At 39.1% G+C, this 16,423-nt stretch overlaps 1 protein-coding gene across 7 annotated transcripts in view; it reads right to left on the bottom strand.

Annotated features, from left to right (window-relative positions):
- The window catches only part of CARMIL1 (capping protein regulator and myosin 1 linker 1), a 315,090-nt gene that overhangs the window by 107,962 nt on the left and 190,705 nt on the right, over window positions 1-16,423 (bottom strand). For all 7 annotated transcript variants that reach the window (XM_044928005.2, XM_044928010.2, XM_044928014.2 and 4 more), the window contains 4 exons: window positions 14,148-14,234; window positions 4,225-4,328; window positions 1,746-1,823; window positions 1,532-1,608 (listed from right to left, as the gene is read on the bottom strand). In XM_044928005.2, coding sequence (XP_044783940.1) covers window positions 1,532-1,608; window positions 1,746-1,823; window positions 4,225-4,328; window positions 14,148-14,234 — 346 coding nt within the window. The remainder of the gene's footprint in view (window positions 1-1,531; window positions 1,609-1,745; window positions 1,824-4,224; window positions 4,329-14,147; window positions 14,235-16,423) is intronic.

The following is a 16,423-nucleotide window of genomic DNA, read 5'->3' as shown; positions in this document are numbered from 1 at the left end:
GCTGCTCTGCCTCCCAGCGTGAAGTTGATGTGGCCGGCCCATAACAGACATGTTGCAAGATCATGGTTGCAGAAAGCTATCGAGAGGGTGGTGGGTTGGGGGTAATCATCTGTTACTAGAACAACCTGACCTACCCTGACTGTTACACTTCTGAAATTATCCGTGAACCACAATATGAACAGACTGGCTAATAATCTACAATTCAGTGCAAATGCAGCAATTTTGACATAATTTACTAGGGGCTTCCTATGATTAGATCTAGGTAAGGGAGTGGGTATTAAACAGTGTAATCACATCCTCTCATTTGGAAGACAAGGCAATTTGTTAGCACAGTTTCGCTCTACAAGCTTAATAGCTCTACTGACAACCAATCATCACAAAAGAGCTGATTCGATGAAGATCCTTATAGTACTATAATATCATTTCTAACCCAATTCCTCAGTCTATCATAGCTCCACTAAAGCATGGTTTCATGAGCTCTCTTCAAATACATGGGTTGATGGGGCAGTCAACTTAATACCCTCTAAGGTCTTTGAAATACAGTACCTAAGAAAACTCTCAACTTCTCCCATTGTTTTATCTCCTACACTTTACACTTTCTGATCATATCTGGTTGAGGTACTTGTGGCATATTTTTGCTATCCTAAAGATTTACATCACTGTTCAAGTAAGGGACCACAAGTACTTTAAAATGTAGAATAACTTATTTATGAGGCATAATTGTAGAAGAAAGCATGTTTAATTCTGATTTTTTCCAACAAAGTGACTATTATCCCTTGGAATATATAAAGCTTTTAAAAAAGGTGAGCCAATAAAAGAGGAGATAATATTAGGCAGTCTTCCATGTTATTAAAGAGCATATCATGACTTTGATATTGTTTATGACTTGTGGTAACAAATGCTGAGTGCTGAATTGTATTAATACATTAAATGATAGAATACCAAATCTAAAATAACCCATGTACTTTTCATCATTCTTCTGCATTCTCCCATTCTAAGCTGCTGCTTCTGCTGTGTGTGAATATCTGTTACTTCTAATCTACCACCTGGTTTTGCAAACAATTCTACATGAATTGTAGAATTCTACATGAAGGTAGAAGTGAGGCGCTGAGGCTGGCCGGCCACTTCCACGAATCAGAATACAAGAGCTCTGGGCTGACTATGGTCTTTGCCTCCCAGACACAGTTGAGACTTACTTCAAAGTGCATTATTGAGAAACACCTTCAGACGTTTCTAAAAGGATTTTTACCGTATTAAGAGAGAATGCCTGTCCACATACGAGAAATGGCACCTTATTACAGAGTTCAGATAGGCAGGTTGGAGTTCTTGATAAGAACCTTGTCATGCAGGGAGAAAAGACATAACAAAAATTTGAGCTTGCAAGGTCTACTATTCATCAATAATGGTTTAGGACCATCTCCTCTTTCACATACAACATGCACCCTTTATTACTGTTTTCATCTTACTACAATGTTCTCTGAGAGAAAGACACTCCTAAAAGATGATGATAATAGCAGGAACGACTTCATACCGGTGAGAAAACACAGTTCTGGAGAGATTGAGCACAGCTAAATACTGAAGGCAGCCACGCAGAAGAGCTCCACAGACCTGGGAAAGAAACAATCACTCTTATTTTCAAATATTTCTAAGACTAAAAGAATATCTTATTAGGGAGAAAGCCCATTGTTTCCCATCTTATAAATAGCTGTTCTGAGACCCCTTGAGCAATATAAAAAAAATATTACCATGTCCAGGGAACATTCAGTATTGGATAAGTCCAGATGAGCAATGGCATTTGGCTGGGCCAAAAAACTGTACATGGACTTGAAATAAAAAATAAAAACCAAATATATTAGGATCCAGAAAACACATGCCCACAGGCACATGCCCACACGCAATGCAAGTTAATATTTTAAATAAAGTTGCCCCAAAACCACCCAGGATCATGCTTCACTCTTCCCAAGAGGATCAGCAGAATTTTTTGTTATTCTGTTACCTTCCCTGAGAGCAAAAATCCAAAGAATATTTTAAATTATATATAAGTTTTTTTAAAAAAGGCCAAATGGAGTCTTGGCTACCAAACCCCCTTTTTGCTACATATGACTTAGTTTTTCTGATTAGCTCTATTTTTGTTATATTATTTTGGGACTGTGCTAATTGATTTTAACTGTTGAGAATGAAATACCATCTGAATTGCAGCCACCCTATCAAAATACTAACGACTTTTGAAAGCGTTCAAGGAACCACTACTTTGAATTTGAAACAAAGGGTGGTAGTTTCAGAATATATATTCTCTTTTTGGGTCAACAAAAAAATTTTTATATCCTTAGTTACCTCCAAAATCTAACAAGAAAGTGCCTGACAACACGATTAGTTGTTTTTTTTTGGGGGGGGGGTGGTTAAAATGTCATTTATAGCTAAGACACTTCAGTTTCTAGGGAGTCACAGTGCATAAATGATCCCCTCATCCCTGTACAAGGCTATCAGAACAATAAAATTAATAATTCTCTGTTATTCTCTAATTGCCTATGTGAGTAGTAACTGCCAACAGCCACCAACAGCAAACCAACTCCAAGCTCCTGCCACCAGGCAAATAGCTAACCTCTGCTTCGCTTCAGTGGATGCCTTGAAAGACTTGAAAAAACAAACAAGCTTACACTGAGACGTCCTAGTCCTTGGCAAAGATTCCTGAGTGTAGCAACATAGCTGTAGATGCTTGAGAAAATTCCTCTCTACTAAGGAATTCAGAAGAGCAACAGGCTGGACTAAAAGTATTTTAGAATACTCAGACACAGAGAATGTACTGTATTATGAAAATTCTGATTCAGAAAAATCTTTTTTTTTTTTTCTCACTTAACGAAGATCTGATTCTCTTTGCCTGGCACTGTGATTTTACTCCTGGCCACCAGCTGGGGGAGCTCTAATCACCCTCAAGTGGTGACGAGACCCTACTTGGCCAACACCTCCAGTAGGCCCTGCTAGGCTGGGTTATCCCCCGAAGCACCAGCTGAATGGCTCTCAGAACCTCAGCACGTAGGGGCTAGAAGCCCACTGCCACTCAGGCCTCATCATCCCACTTGCCCTTCCCCAGAAGCCCAGCTGCGACAGGACTCCCGGCCAGCTCCTTGGCTGTCTTAGGTGCCTATGAATGCCCCTTCTTGTTTCATCTTCAGGCTCTACTTTTTCTCTCGAGTCTGCTAGTGTGTGACTGTAACGTTTTGGTGGTTTCCCAGCAGACCCCTGGTTTCATGTTTGGAGGGAGCAGATTTATGAATTGCCAGGGAAAGGCACAACTCAGGTTGGACAACACACTGAAAAAGTCATGGCACGCCAGGGAGCAAGGACTGTGTAAATGAGTTCAATTGTAAGGGAGAGCAAATAACTACAAAAAGGACTGTGGCAACATTCCCTGTCTTACAAGGAAAGTAAAACAGAAGAGAAATGGGAATACAGGTCACAGCATTTTTCACTTCCATAAAGCAATGAGATGCAAATGAAGGTCCTTTGAAGAGGTCCAGGTACTATAGGCCTCCTTGATAAAGGAGCATTTATTCTAAATTCTATCCTGGTGACCAGAGGGAAGGGGACCATTCACCCCATCTGACAATGAGATGATTCCCAATTCACTCTATCAACAAGATCTGCCAAACGCTGATATTACTGAGTCAGAGGCATGAAAAACCTTGTTACCACTGAAGGGAAACTTTTCCCTTCACACTCAAACTTTCAAGAGTAGCCCCAGTTTGACCCCTAACCCTTCCCTTCTTTACTGTATTCATGGAACATGGGACTGAAGTTCATCCCAACATCCTTTTCCTTCACAAACTATGTTTTTAAAAGCCACTGGTCTTCCTAATAATATTATTCAATGATAAGTTAATTCACTTTTCACCTCTAATCTTTCTTATCAGACAATTTTAACAGGTGCAACAATGCTTTGAAATGTAGAAAAAATTTCTTCAGACTAAGTATTTGCAGAAAGAATTTAAACTTCAGCAACCTTAAGTGAGAGAAGGAAAAAAAATGTACGAGATAGATTACATTTAATGAAGGCAGGCTCTGAATATTTCTCTAAAACACTTACAAGCTCATAACTAAATGATTTTAATATGTCATTATAAAAGGAGATGTGGGAAAATACATTACAAAGCCCTATTGAGAAATTATTCCAGGCTTATTAAGTACAGTTTCATGGAAGATGGCAGGAAGGGAAAGAAAACCCACCGAGAGGTCATCTCCGCGAAGGATATTCCCTGAGAGGTCCAGATGAACGAGGGTGGTGGCGGTCAAAGGGTTGGCACTCAGTGACTGAGAAAGGCTATTCACCCCTGCAACAATAACAAGATGAAGCTTAGTTTCCATTCCAGGAACAAAAATGAGTTCTGTGATTTTCTTTAAAGGGTCCAACAGCCCCATCAACAGGCAGGACTGAGGTTAACCAGAAGCACCATTCCCAAAAGGCAGCTTGAGGATGGTCTTCTGACATCTTCTCAAGAAGAACAGGTTAGTCAGTCACTGACAACCAACTCACTGAGGAGGAGGAGAATGAAATGGAATCAGCTTCATTCTGCTCCACTTCTAATGGTGTGGAGGGAGAAGATTTTACTTTGAAGTCTTAGAATGACGCAAACAATCTAACTGATCATTTTTATCCCTTTCTCAATCCTGCCAGGTGATTCTTGCCTTAATGTACAGTATTAAAAGGATGCAGATTCAGAGTCAGATACTTTAGACTACTGAAAGTATGTGGAAGTTAATCTAGGAATGTACTGCTCTGCCTAATGCATTATATTCAAGGCAAAATTTAGATTGAAACAGACTTTACAAAGAGAAAATGCTCTGTACACAATGGAACAAGCAATCAAAAGGAAAAGCTGATAATTATTACTCTACACACTATTTATATAAAATAACATAAATGATTCAAGTCAACTCTAACATAAATGGATGAATATGAGGAGGCAAGATTGCTCTGCAAAGAGAGAGGTATGGTCTACTATCTCTGGGTAATAGGAACTGAAATAGGCCTTTTAGCACCTTGTGGTAGGTAGATTTTCATCAGGACACTTTAAAATGCGAGCCCAGAAAGGACGGTTCCCTTCCTGAGATTTAAAGAGGTCAATACACACAATTATTACTGATGATTATTCTTTAGATAACAGGCATGTGGGATACTGCAATGCTTTTTCTGTTTCTACTCAAAGTCCATTGTTCCAAATCGTGCATTTTGGAAATAAAACTATTTCTCAATTGGGTATACTATTATAAATCATTTTGTTTTTCTTTTTCACTAAAATTCTTCTTGAAAATCCCAGGCTGTCTTAGCCACCTAAAATAGGGGATGGGGTTTTTGTCCTGACATGGATAATTTCTTCATCAGATAAGGGGCAAGGGTCAGGCCAAAATTGCTCATGAGTGCAGAACCCCAAGAGGCACTTCAAGAAAAAAAAGAAAAAAGCTGAGCATTACAAGTACAGCCCCACGTGAGAGCAGTTCTCTGCTCCAAGTTTAGAATGTGTGGCACTGATGAAGAGGTTATTATCTTATCCTTCAGCTTTGGAGAGGTACAAAGAACCAACTCCAGTGTGCGTCTGATAAAGGCTACTGAGCCATTTCTTGATGGTAAGTGTGCATCTGGGTTTGTATAGAGAAGACTTCAAGACACAGAAGGGAAAATAGTTTACTTAAATACATGCAAGAATTTCTTGGGCCATCAACTCAGCATTTATTAAGTGCTCATAACATGTTTATAAAATGCTGGAGATTGGGAGGTATGTGTAAATAAGACCCATTCTTTGCCCTCAGAAAATTCAAAGACCATCAGGAAAGAAGCTAAATAAATTCCAGGATGAAAAGCCAGTGCTATGCAAGGATTTATTCAATGCAACAAATCTTTATTTAAAGGCTACTGTATAGCAGGCATGGGCTTTTGAGACTCAGAGAATAATTCACCCTCTCAAAGGCCATACAGTAGGAAAGAGAGACAGTTGAATAATCACAATTTAGTGAGGTCAGTATTATCAAAGCTGCATATTGTCACCCTGCTTATTTAACTTATATGCAGAGCACATCATGTGAAATGTCAGGCTGGATGAAGCACAAGCTGGAATCAAGACTGCTGGGAGAAACAGCAATAACCTCAGATATGCAGATGACACCACCCTTACGGCCCTTACAGCAGGAAGCAAAGAGGAACCAAAGAGCCTCTTGATGAAAGTGAAAGAGGAGACTGAAACAGCTGGCTTAAAACTCAACATTCAAAAAACAATTATCATGGCATCCGGTCCCATGACTTCATGGCAAATAGATGGGGAAACAGTGGAAACAGTGACAGACTTTATTTTCTTGGGCTCCAAAATCACTGCAGATGGTGACTGCAGCCATGAAATTAAAAGATGCTTGTTCCTTGGGAAAAAAACTATGACCAATCTAGAGAACATATTAAAAAGCAGAGAGATTACTTTGCCAACAAAGGTCTGTCTAGTCAAAGCTATGTTTTTTCTGGTAGTCATGTATGGATGTGAGAGTTGGACCCTAAAAAAGTTGAGTACCGAAGAATTGATGCTTTTGAACTATGGTGTTGGAGAAGACTTTTGAGAGTCCCTGGGACTGCAAGGAGATCAAACTAGTCAATCCTAAAGGAAATCAGTCCTGAATATTAATTGGAAGGACTGATGCTGAAGCTGAAGCTCCAATACTTTGGCCACCTGATGCGAAGAACTGACTCATTGGAAAAGACCCTGATACTGGGAAAGACTGAAGGCAGGAGGAGAAGGGGATGACAGAGGATGAGATGGTTGGATGGCATCACCAACTCGAATGGACATGAGTTTGAGCAAGCTCTGGGAGTTGGTAATGGAAAGGGAGGCCTGGTGTGCTGCAGTCCACGTGGTTGCAAAGAGTCAGACATGACTGAGTGACTGAAGTGAACTGAATACTATCAAAGAAGTAAGAGCCAAGGGCTTGGCAGTGAAGGAGGTGGAGATTTGATACTGTTAAAAAAAAGGAACTCAAGATAGCCTCTAGAAAACGTTGATTTCTGGAGGTAACTTCTATGATCGTTCAAATGACCAACTTCCTTAAATTTGTCTGCTACTGGTAGTATCAATGTATTTTGTAATGGCATAATTGAGTCTAAAACACTTGGAAAACATCAGACTTTCATCAAGAAAATAATTTTTAAAATTATGTCCTTAGTGAGGTATAAAAAAACTCAATAAATAAATTCTGAAATTAGAAGGTGAAATTAGTCTTGACAGCAAAACACTCCTTGACAAATATGGGTGCTTGGCAGTTGGCCAATGTCTGATTAGAATTGGGAGAGAATTGTGTTATCAGCTCAGCTTCAAGCTACTGAGACAGAATGAAGGATTTCCTCCCCTACCTCTTGAGCCCATTCCACGTGAGGCCTGGGTTAATAAGCACAGTAATGGCAGGAAATTACAAAAATATAAGATGGAAAGAATCAGGGCTCTTCCAACCCAAACTACACACAAGTTTTCATGCTATTCTCAATTCTGGCTATCTAGTGATTTTGACCATTCTTCATATTTATTATTGGAGTGTTTACAGCTGGAAAAAGGTGGTACCAGATGGCCCTGCACTGACATAATCTGGCAACCAGCAGGACATTTACTAGAAATCCAGAAAACTATCACTTAGCTCACATCTGAGGAAGAGAAAGGATATTTGGACACAGTGTGGATGTCATGGGGAGATTTAAAAAAAAAAAATCTGCCTTGAATTATGGAGTCATGAATATAAATGTTTTCACAGAAATAAAATATGTTAGTCAAATTCAGCAAAAGTTTAAAAGTGCAATTTAATCTGAGTTATTTTAAATCCACAGACCTTTCAGATCCTTTGTGACAGTCTGCAAGAATACTGAAAACCTTTAAGAAATCAATTTTTTAAAAGGCAACATTTCAAGATATACATCCTAGGAAGGATGACTTAAAATTCTTTGGGTCACATGTTATAAAACAATATTAATTCTCAAACATATTTTATTGCAGAAAAGAGATAAAGGTGTGGATCTTCATTTGTAAAGGGTGGATGTGGGGCTGTCTTGATTCAGAGGAAGCTGAAGAACCTGCCCACTCCCATCACTGGGAGGGACAGGGCATCTCTCAGGTACCTCAGGACCCAACCTTGCCTTCAGAAGGATCAAAGATTGTTACATCCCTCTGTCTGTCTTCTAGTAATAATAATGAACAAATATATTAAATATCAAGTTAGAAAAAAAAAAACTTCTACCTTAAAAGAGTTAGATTCATGAAGCACGTGATACATGATTTTACAAGAAAAAAATTTACCCTTTAAATAGAAGAGTAACAAAGGAGGGGACCTAGCAACTTCCTCCAAAAGAAATATAAGTGACTAAGGAACAAGGGGGAAAAGCCAACTAAGCAATAACTGAAGAAACTAAAATTAAAATATCAGAACACTTGTGTTCATATGCTTGATAAACAATAAAAAAGAAAGAATAATATCCACTGATGGTGAGAGTATAAAGAGGATTGTACAAAATATTTGGAGGACAAACTTAACAACACATATCAGAAACAGCTTTTAAAAAATGATACAAACTTTGACCTCACAATTCTACTTACAAGAATTTTATCATAAAGAAGAAATTAACTCATGACTGGTGATTAGATATAGATGTCATATTAGGATGTTTTGCACTATTGAAGAATTTAAAATGGTCTAAATGTACAATATTAGATTATGTGCATAAGTGAGGGGACATTTTGCATACACTGGGCTATCACATAGCACTAAAAGTGACCAAGTGTTTACTGACACAAGTGATCACAATTTACTATGGGGGATAGGCGAAGAAGTTTATGAAACAGTAATCACATATTATAAAATAGTATAATCACATATATACATGTGTGTGGTTTTGTAGATATTTATATTAAAAAAAAACTACTTACAGACACAAAACAGTGCAGAAGAACAAATACCAAAGTGTCAACAGTGACAATCTTATATTGACTTGGTACTCATATTGCAAGTAGTTTTTGCTTTCTTAGTTATACTTTTCAGAATCTTCGAAGTCTGTACCATAATATGTAATGCACTGATAATCATCAGGAAAAGGGTTTTTATAAAATTTATTTGCTGATGTAGAACACTGATAACAGAAAGGGACTACACCTTAGCTTTCAGATCTGTAGATGGCTTTAGGCATCAGGACAGAAAACACTGGCTTCCTGGTGAATTGTTTCCCTTTGGAAAGTTACTTTTGTCCCTTCATCTTAAACATGTGGATACAATCATGGCATGAATGGAACTAACCCAAATTTCAACTCACTCACTGTGACTGCACGGTTGGAATAAAGTAGGAACGGATGGATAGTAAACCATTCCGGGACCACTTTGCTTTACCCACTCACCCACGACACAGTCAGTGAGAACATGCAGTGCCAGGTGCCAGGGACACGGCAACGAAGGACACAAGACCCTTGCCAGCTAGAACCTTCCAGGCTAGGACACAACCAAAATACAGTGAGAAATGTGCTAAAGTTGAGGGATTCACAAAGTGCTATGGCATGCAGAGAAAGGGGCATCTAGTTCTGCAGGAGGTGGTGAGAGGAGGTTGTCTGAGAAGGCCTTCAAAGAGAAAAGGAGATAGAAGCTGAATCTTCCAGGAGGAGCACTAATTCACCAGATTTGTGGGTGGGGACACTGAGGTTGTCCTGGGCAAAATAGGAACATATAAAAATACATGATGGAAAAACATTATATGATGGAAGGGAGGAAGGAAAGAGAAGGGAGGGAAGGAGGAAGATGATGGTGGCAGGGACAACATGCCACTCTGTGCCAAAAATGACATTATGCATTTTAACCCATTTAATCCCACCACCTCTGATGAAGTAGAGACTCAAACTTCCATATTATAAATGAGGTTGCTAAGGAACCAAGGGACTGAGATGTATTAATGTATTTGTAGTTAAGTAAAAATGTTAGGACTCAAGCCTAGACAATCTGCTGGAGAACTGGCAATCACTACACATACTGTCCTCAAAAGACAGTCATATGTTAAGGAGTGGCAAATTACTCAAGAAACTTTCATTTAACACGCACACTGGGTGGGTAACACCACTATGTCAGGTGTTGGAGAGATGGAGACAAGAAACACACACGTGTGGCAGAGAGCCCCCTTCTCGTAGGGAAAACATGAAATTCATACAATGATGTTAGATATGATCTAGAAGTGACACAAAGGAAAGAGTAAGTGATTCTGTTGAAGCCTCAGGAATAGGGAAGACATGTCAGAAGAGATGATCACAGATGAGGGTTTTATAAAATATATTGAAGCCCTCTGAAAATATCTGGGGATGTGCAACATAAGAGAAAATACGTATTGGTCTCTGCCCCTCTTGCCGGTTCCTGGCACAGAGCTCCTAAAACCCTTGTAATTTCCTGGGCGATAAGAACACTAGAAACATCCCTTGTTCTGATATTTGTCTTTGACCCTGACTCAGGGTTCCCAAAACTCCTATAAATTAGTAAGTGATAAGAGCAGTAGGAGCATCTTTTGTTCTAATGCAGCAACTCTGGTGGGCTTCTGGATGGGGACTGGTCATCAGAAAGACAAAGCCACAGTGAGAAGCTTGGAATTCCATCCCCACTCCCACCCACCAACACTTCTGCACAAAGAGGAAAGGGCCTGGAAATGCAGTTAATAATTGATCATGCCTACGTGATAAGGCCTCCATAAACATACCATGGGTTCTGGAGAGCTTCTGAGAGCTTCCAGGTTGATGAACACATCCACACATGGAGGGTGACATGCCCCAAATCCACAGGAACAGAAGCTCCTGTGCTTGGTACCCTGCCAGTCCTCACCCTGTGGATCTCTTCTTCTGGCTGTTCATCATCTGGATCCTTTACCCTTAATAAACTAGTAAGTACAGGGGGTGGGGGGGGGTGGGGAGGGGGGTTCAGGATGGGGAACACGTGTATACCTGTGGCGGATTCATGTTGATATATGGCAAAACCAATACAACATTGTAAAGTAATTAACCTCCAAGTAAAATAAATAAATTAATATTTAAAAAATAATAATAATAATAAAAAAATAAACTAGTAAGTGTAATAAGTGCTTCCCTGAGTTCTGTGAACCACTCTAGCAAATTAATCAAATTCAAGGAGGGAGACTTCAGAACCTCTGATAACCTGGGCTTGTCACTAGGCATGTAAAGGGCATGGAGGGAGAGGAGGGTGTTGGGGGCATAACAGTCTTGTGGGACAGAGCCCTTAACTTGTGGGATCTAACATCATCTCCAGGTAGATACTGAGCTGAATTATAGGATACCCAGCTGGTGTTGCAGAGAATTGCCTGGTGTGGGGGGGAAACGTCCACATATCTGGTGACCAGAAATATCAGAAGTGACATGTTTTGTGTGAGTAGTAAAGGAGACATACAGAGAAACACAGAAGGAAGAATGGAGATTTTTCCAATACAAGATGAAAGAAAAACTTTTCAAAGGCATGATGTATGCAGGAAGATTTCAATTATTAGTAGTAGTGTTATAAACGTGATAATATAGCAAAATAAGAACAGAACAGAAAAAAATGGGAGGATGGTGAGTGGAGTCAGGAAAGAACCTGGGGAAAGAAAGGCAACTTCCAAGACAGGAAATAGAGCAGGTACAGCAAAAGCGATGATTGTAACTGCCGTTAGGCCCAGCCATTTTCTGTACAACAGACAGTCCATCTGACCGGTTTATGTGTGTGTGGGGGCAGGGCGAGTGTGATAGCAAAGAAGTCTTTCCAAGGATGAACCAAGAAAAACACAACTAGTAGTAATCATTTGGTAAGATACAGAATCAATGCAAAGAAATAGAGGAAAACAATAGGAGGGGAAAGACTAGAGATCTCTTCAAGAAAAACTAGAGACACCAAGGGAACATTTCATGCAAAGATGGGCTCAATAAAGGACAGAAACAGTATGGACCTAACAGAAGCAGAGGATGTTAAGAAGAGGTGGCAAGAGCACATAGAAGAACTATACAAAAAAGATCTTCATGACCCAGGTAATAACGATGGTGTGACCACTCACCCAGAGCCAGATATCCTGGAAAGCGAAATCAAGTGGGCCTTAGGAAGCATCACTATGAACAAAGCTAATGGAGGTGATGGAATTCCAGTTGAGCTCTTTCAAATCCTAAAAGATGATGCTATGAAAGTGCTGCACTCAGTATGCCAGCAAATTTGGAAAACTCAGCAATGGCCACAGGACTGGAAAAGGTCAGTTTTCATTCCAATCCCAAAGAAAGGCAATGCCAAAGAATGTTCAAACTACCACACAATTGCACTCATCTCACACACTAGTAAAGTAATGCTCAAAATTCTCCAAGCCAGGCTTCAACAGAACATGAACCATGTGCTTCCAGATGTTCAAGGTGGATTTAGCAAAGGCAGAGGAACCAGAGATCAAATTGCCAACATCCGTTGGATCATAGAAAAAGCAAGAGAATTCCAGAAAAACTTCTGCTTTATTGATTACGCCAAAGCTTTTGACTGTGTAGATCACAACCAACTGTGGAAAATTCTTCAAGAGATGGGGTGCCTCCTGAGAAATCTGTATGCAGGTCAAGAAGCAACAGTTAGAACCAGACATGGAACAACAGACTGGTTCCAAATCGAGAAAGGAGTATATCAAGGCTGTATATTGTCACCCTGCTTATTTAACTTATATGCAGAGTACATCATGTGAAAGGCCAGGCTGGATGAAGCACAAGCTGGAATCAAGATTGCTGGTAGAAATATTAATAACCTCAGATATGCAGATGACACCACCCTTATGGAAGAAAGCAAAAAGGAACTAAAAAACCTCTTGATGAAAGTGAAAGAGGAGAGTGAAAAAGTTGGCTTAAAACTCAACATTCAAAAAACGATTATCATGGCATCCAGTCCCATCACTTCATGGCAAATAGATGGGGAAACAATGGAAACAGTGACAGTGACAGACTTTATTTTCTTGGGTTCCAAAATCACTGCAGATGGTGACTGCAGCCATGAAATTAAAAGACGCTTGCTCCTTGGAAGAAAAGCTATGACCAATGCAGACAGCATATTAAAAAGCAGAGACATTACTTTGCCAACAACGGTCCATCTAGTCAAAGCTACGGTTTTTCCAATAGTCATTAGCACCAAAGAATTGATGCTTTTGAACTGTGGGGTTGGAGAAGACTCTTGAGAGTCCCTGGGACTTCAAGATCAAACCAGTCCATCCTAGAGGAAATCAGTCCTGAATATTCACTGGAAGGACTGATGCTGAAGCTCCAATACTTTGGCCACCTGATGCAAAGAACTGACTCACTAGAAAAGACCCTGATGCTGGGAAAGATGGAAGGAGGAAGGAGAAGGGGATGACAGAGGATGAGATAGTTGGAGGGTATCACGGACTTGATGGACATAAGTTTGAGCAAGCTCTGGGAGCTGGTGATGGACAGGGAAGCCTGGTGTGCTGAAGTCCATGGGGTTGCAAAAAGTTGGACACAACTGAGCAACTGAACTGAATATACAGAAATATCAAACCACTATCTTATGCTCTTGGAACTAACAGAGTGTTGTAAGTCAACTATATTTTATTAAAAAAAAAAATTGCTAAATCAAAAACAAAACAACAACAACACAACACAAACAGCTGCCTTTAGGAACAGGAGGCAGGACCACAACTCAAAGCTGAAAAAGTTGAAGACTGCATGTGGACATTCAGATTATTCTCCACTATGAAAGCATTTCACTTTAGAACACCAGAATTTGAATCAGATAATTTCTTTACTTTGAAACTGCCAGAGTATTACAATACACATACAGTTGACCCCTGAACAACACGAGGATTAAACTGCACATAACTAATTGCCAGCTCTCTGCATCCACAGTTCCTCCACTTCTGCAGATTGAACTAACTGTGGATCATGCAGTACTGCAGCATTTACTACTGAAAAATAACCACATGTAAGTGGATCCGGCAGTTCAAACCACATTGTTCAAGGATCAATGACATTATTAAAGGCAGATACATAACTGAGTAATAATTCTAACCATGTAATAGGAAGCATGGGGCAGTAAATACATTATCAATACAAAGTTAAGTAAATAAAGTTAAGTAAGATATACTGTACCTTTAGGTGACAATGAGGTTTTAGACAAATTTAAATGCTTTAATCCCTTTGGGAGTTTGGCAAATTGAATGCTTAAAGAGGACACACCTGAGAAAGGAAGGAAAGAAAGGGATCGTTAGAATTTTTAAGTTTAAATGCAACTTTTAACATTGCATTTGTTTTACAATGCCTGAAAATTAAGTTTGATTCCAGTTTAAGTGCCTGTTTTTCCTAATGTTAGTTGTTTTCTAGTCATCTACTATCACGCCTCCTTTACTTTCTCTCCTAGCTAGGGTAAGAGAAAGGCATAATAATTATCAAAACTTTACCATTAGAGATGCTTTTCTTTGGACAAAGCGTTATCCTCTCTTAAGAGTGCTATTTCAAATGCAAATAGTCTTGGAAAGAGTGATGTAATTTCCCCCTCTCCTTTCCTTTTTAACCTCTGTCTTAATGAGTTGATCACTCTTCTGGGTGAGCGGATGCATACTATTTAATTATTGTCAAGAAAAACAATGTGGCATTATTCAGATAACAGCTTTACTTTAAGCAGATGAATTTCAGTATTGAATTGGCTTTCAGCTAACAACTTTAGACAAAGCATCAGAGCATGTTTTAACCTACCTTCTTGAAGGTAGGTTTGGAAACATAAAATAACTCCCAAGGAATTTACAGTATTAAAAATCAAGTGCTCTCTAAATTTAATGATCAGGGTGTGAGATTGTGAAAACTCCCTCACTCACCTAAGGATTACAGTAAGTGTAGACTCTTTTCTGGGAGGGAGGAAGTAACAGATAAACAATCAATGTATGTCCTACAGGGCCTTCAACCAACCCCCTGCTTCACCTGAGTTATGACCTCCCCAGGGGCATGTTTTGAGAAACATCCTAAAACAGTATTAACTGTAAGGTCCCATAGACTGGTTCTCAGACCCCAGTTCTCTCCTTACCCACGGTAAGGAACTACCGTGCTAGCTGCTGCCTATCACATAACCCCAAATATAAATATAAATTTTATCAAGTAATAAGTACTACTCTAGAAATAAACTAAACGTCATTCAGCTTGATTAAGCCTCTAGATGGGTGTTTCCCCAAGGATGGCAGGTACTGGGAGACCCTGCCTGTCTCCCACAGCATTTCCCAAACAAGTCTGACAATCACTGAATTAAGTACTGTTAAAAAGGTTTTTTAATTAAAAGTATGTCTAGAGATTTGAATATGCTAAACCATAGTGTTAACTACAAAGAGGGAAGAGGTCTGATATTTAGTCAATACATTCTTGTAAAATGAATTGATTTAAATATTTTAAATTAAGACATCAAAATTTGGGTATACAATTCAATAACTGGAGCCTATTATACAGAGTGAAGTAAGCCAGAAAGAAAAACACCAATACAGTATACTAACGCATATATATGGAATTTAGAAAGAGGGTAACAATAACCCTGTATACGAGACAGCAAAAGAGACAATGATGTATAGAACAGTCTTTAGGACTCTGTGGGAGAGGGTGGGATGATTTGGGAGAATGGCATTGAAATTTGTATAATATCATATATGAAACGAGTTGCCAGTCCAGGTTCGATGGACTATACTGGATGCTTGGGGCCGGTGCACTAGGACGACCTAGAGGGATGGTATGGGGAGGGAGGAGGGAGGAGGGTTCAGGATGGGGAACACATGTATACCTGTGGCAGATTCATTTTGATATATGGCAAAACCAATACAATATTGTAAAGTTAAATAAAATAGAACTTAATAAAAAAAAAAATTGGGGTATACAATTCAAGCCATGCTTAGAGTGAAGTCTATAGTCCTAAATACACAAGCGAATAAAGAAGAGCTGTAAACTAATAATTTAAGTATCCACCTCACAATGTCTAAAAAGCAACAATAAATTAATCCCCATTTCATCTCCCTAAACAGAAGGAAAGAAATAACAAAGGGAAGACCTCAATTAAATAGAAAGCAGTCATAAAATAAATTTAACAAAGTATGTTCTTAAAAAATAAAATTAATAGATCCCAGCAAGACTTTAAGAGAGAGAGAAAGAGAAGGATCAAAGTATTAAAATCAGAAATGAAAACAGACCAGAAGAGATCCTACAGACACTACAAATGGAACAGAAAGGGTGTAAGACAAAAAAATCTACATATCAAAAAATGTATCACTGCAGAAGAAATCCTTATGAAAAATACAACTTAGCAAAACTTACTTAAGAATAACATCCCCTATCTAAGAAAATAATAAATCTATTATTAAAAACCTCTCCACAACCAAAAGCAAAAGAAGCCAAAT

The sequence above is a fragment of the Bubalus bubalis genome, chromosome 2 (assembly GCF_019923935.1).
Source record: "Bubalus bubalis isolate 160015118507 breed Murrah chromosome 2, NDDB_SH_1, whole genome shotgun sequence".
NCBI classification, from domain to species: domain Eukaryota; kingdom Metazoa; phylum Chordata; class Mammalia; order Artiodactyla; family Bovidae; genus Bubalus; species Bubalus bubalis.
This window is presented reverse-complemented; position numbering and strand designations above follow the sequence as displayed.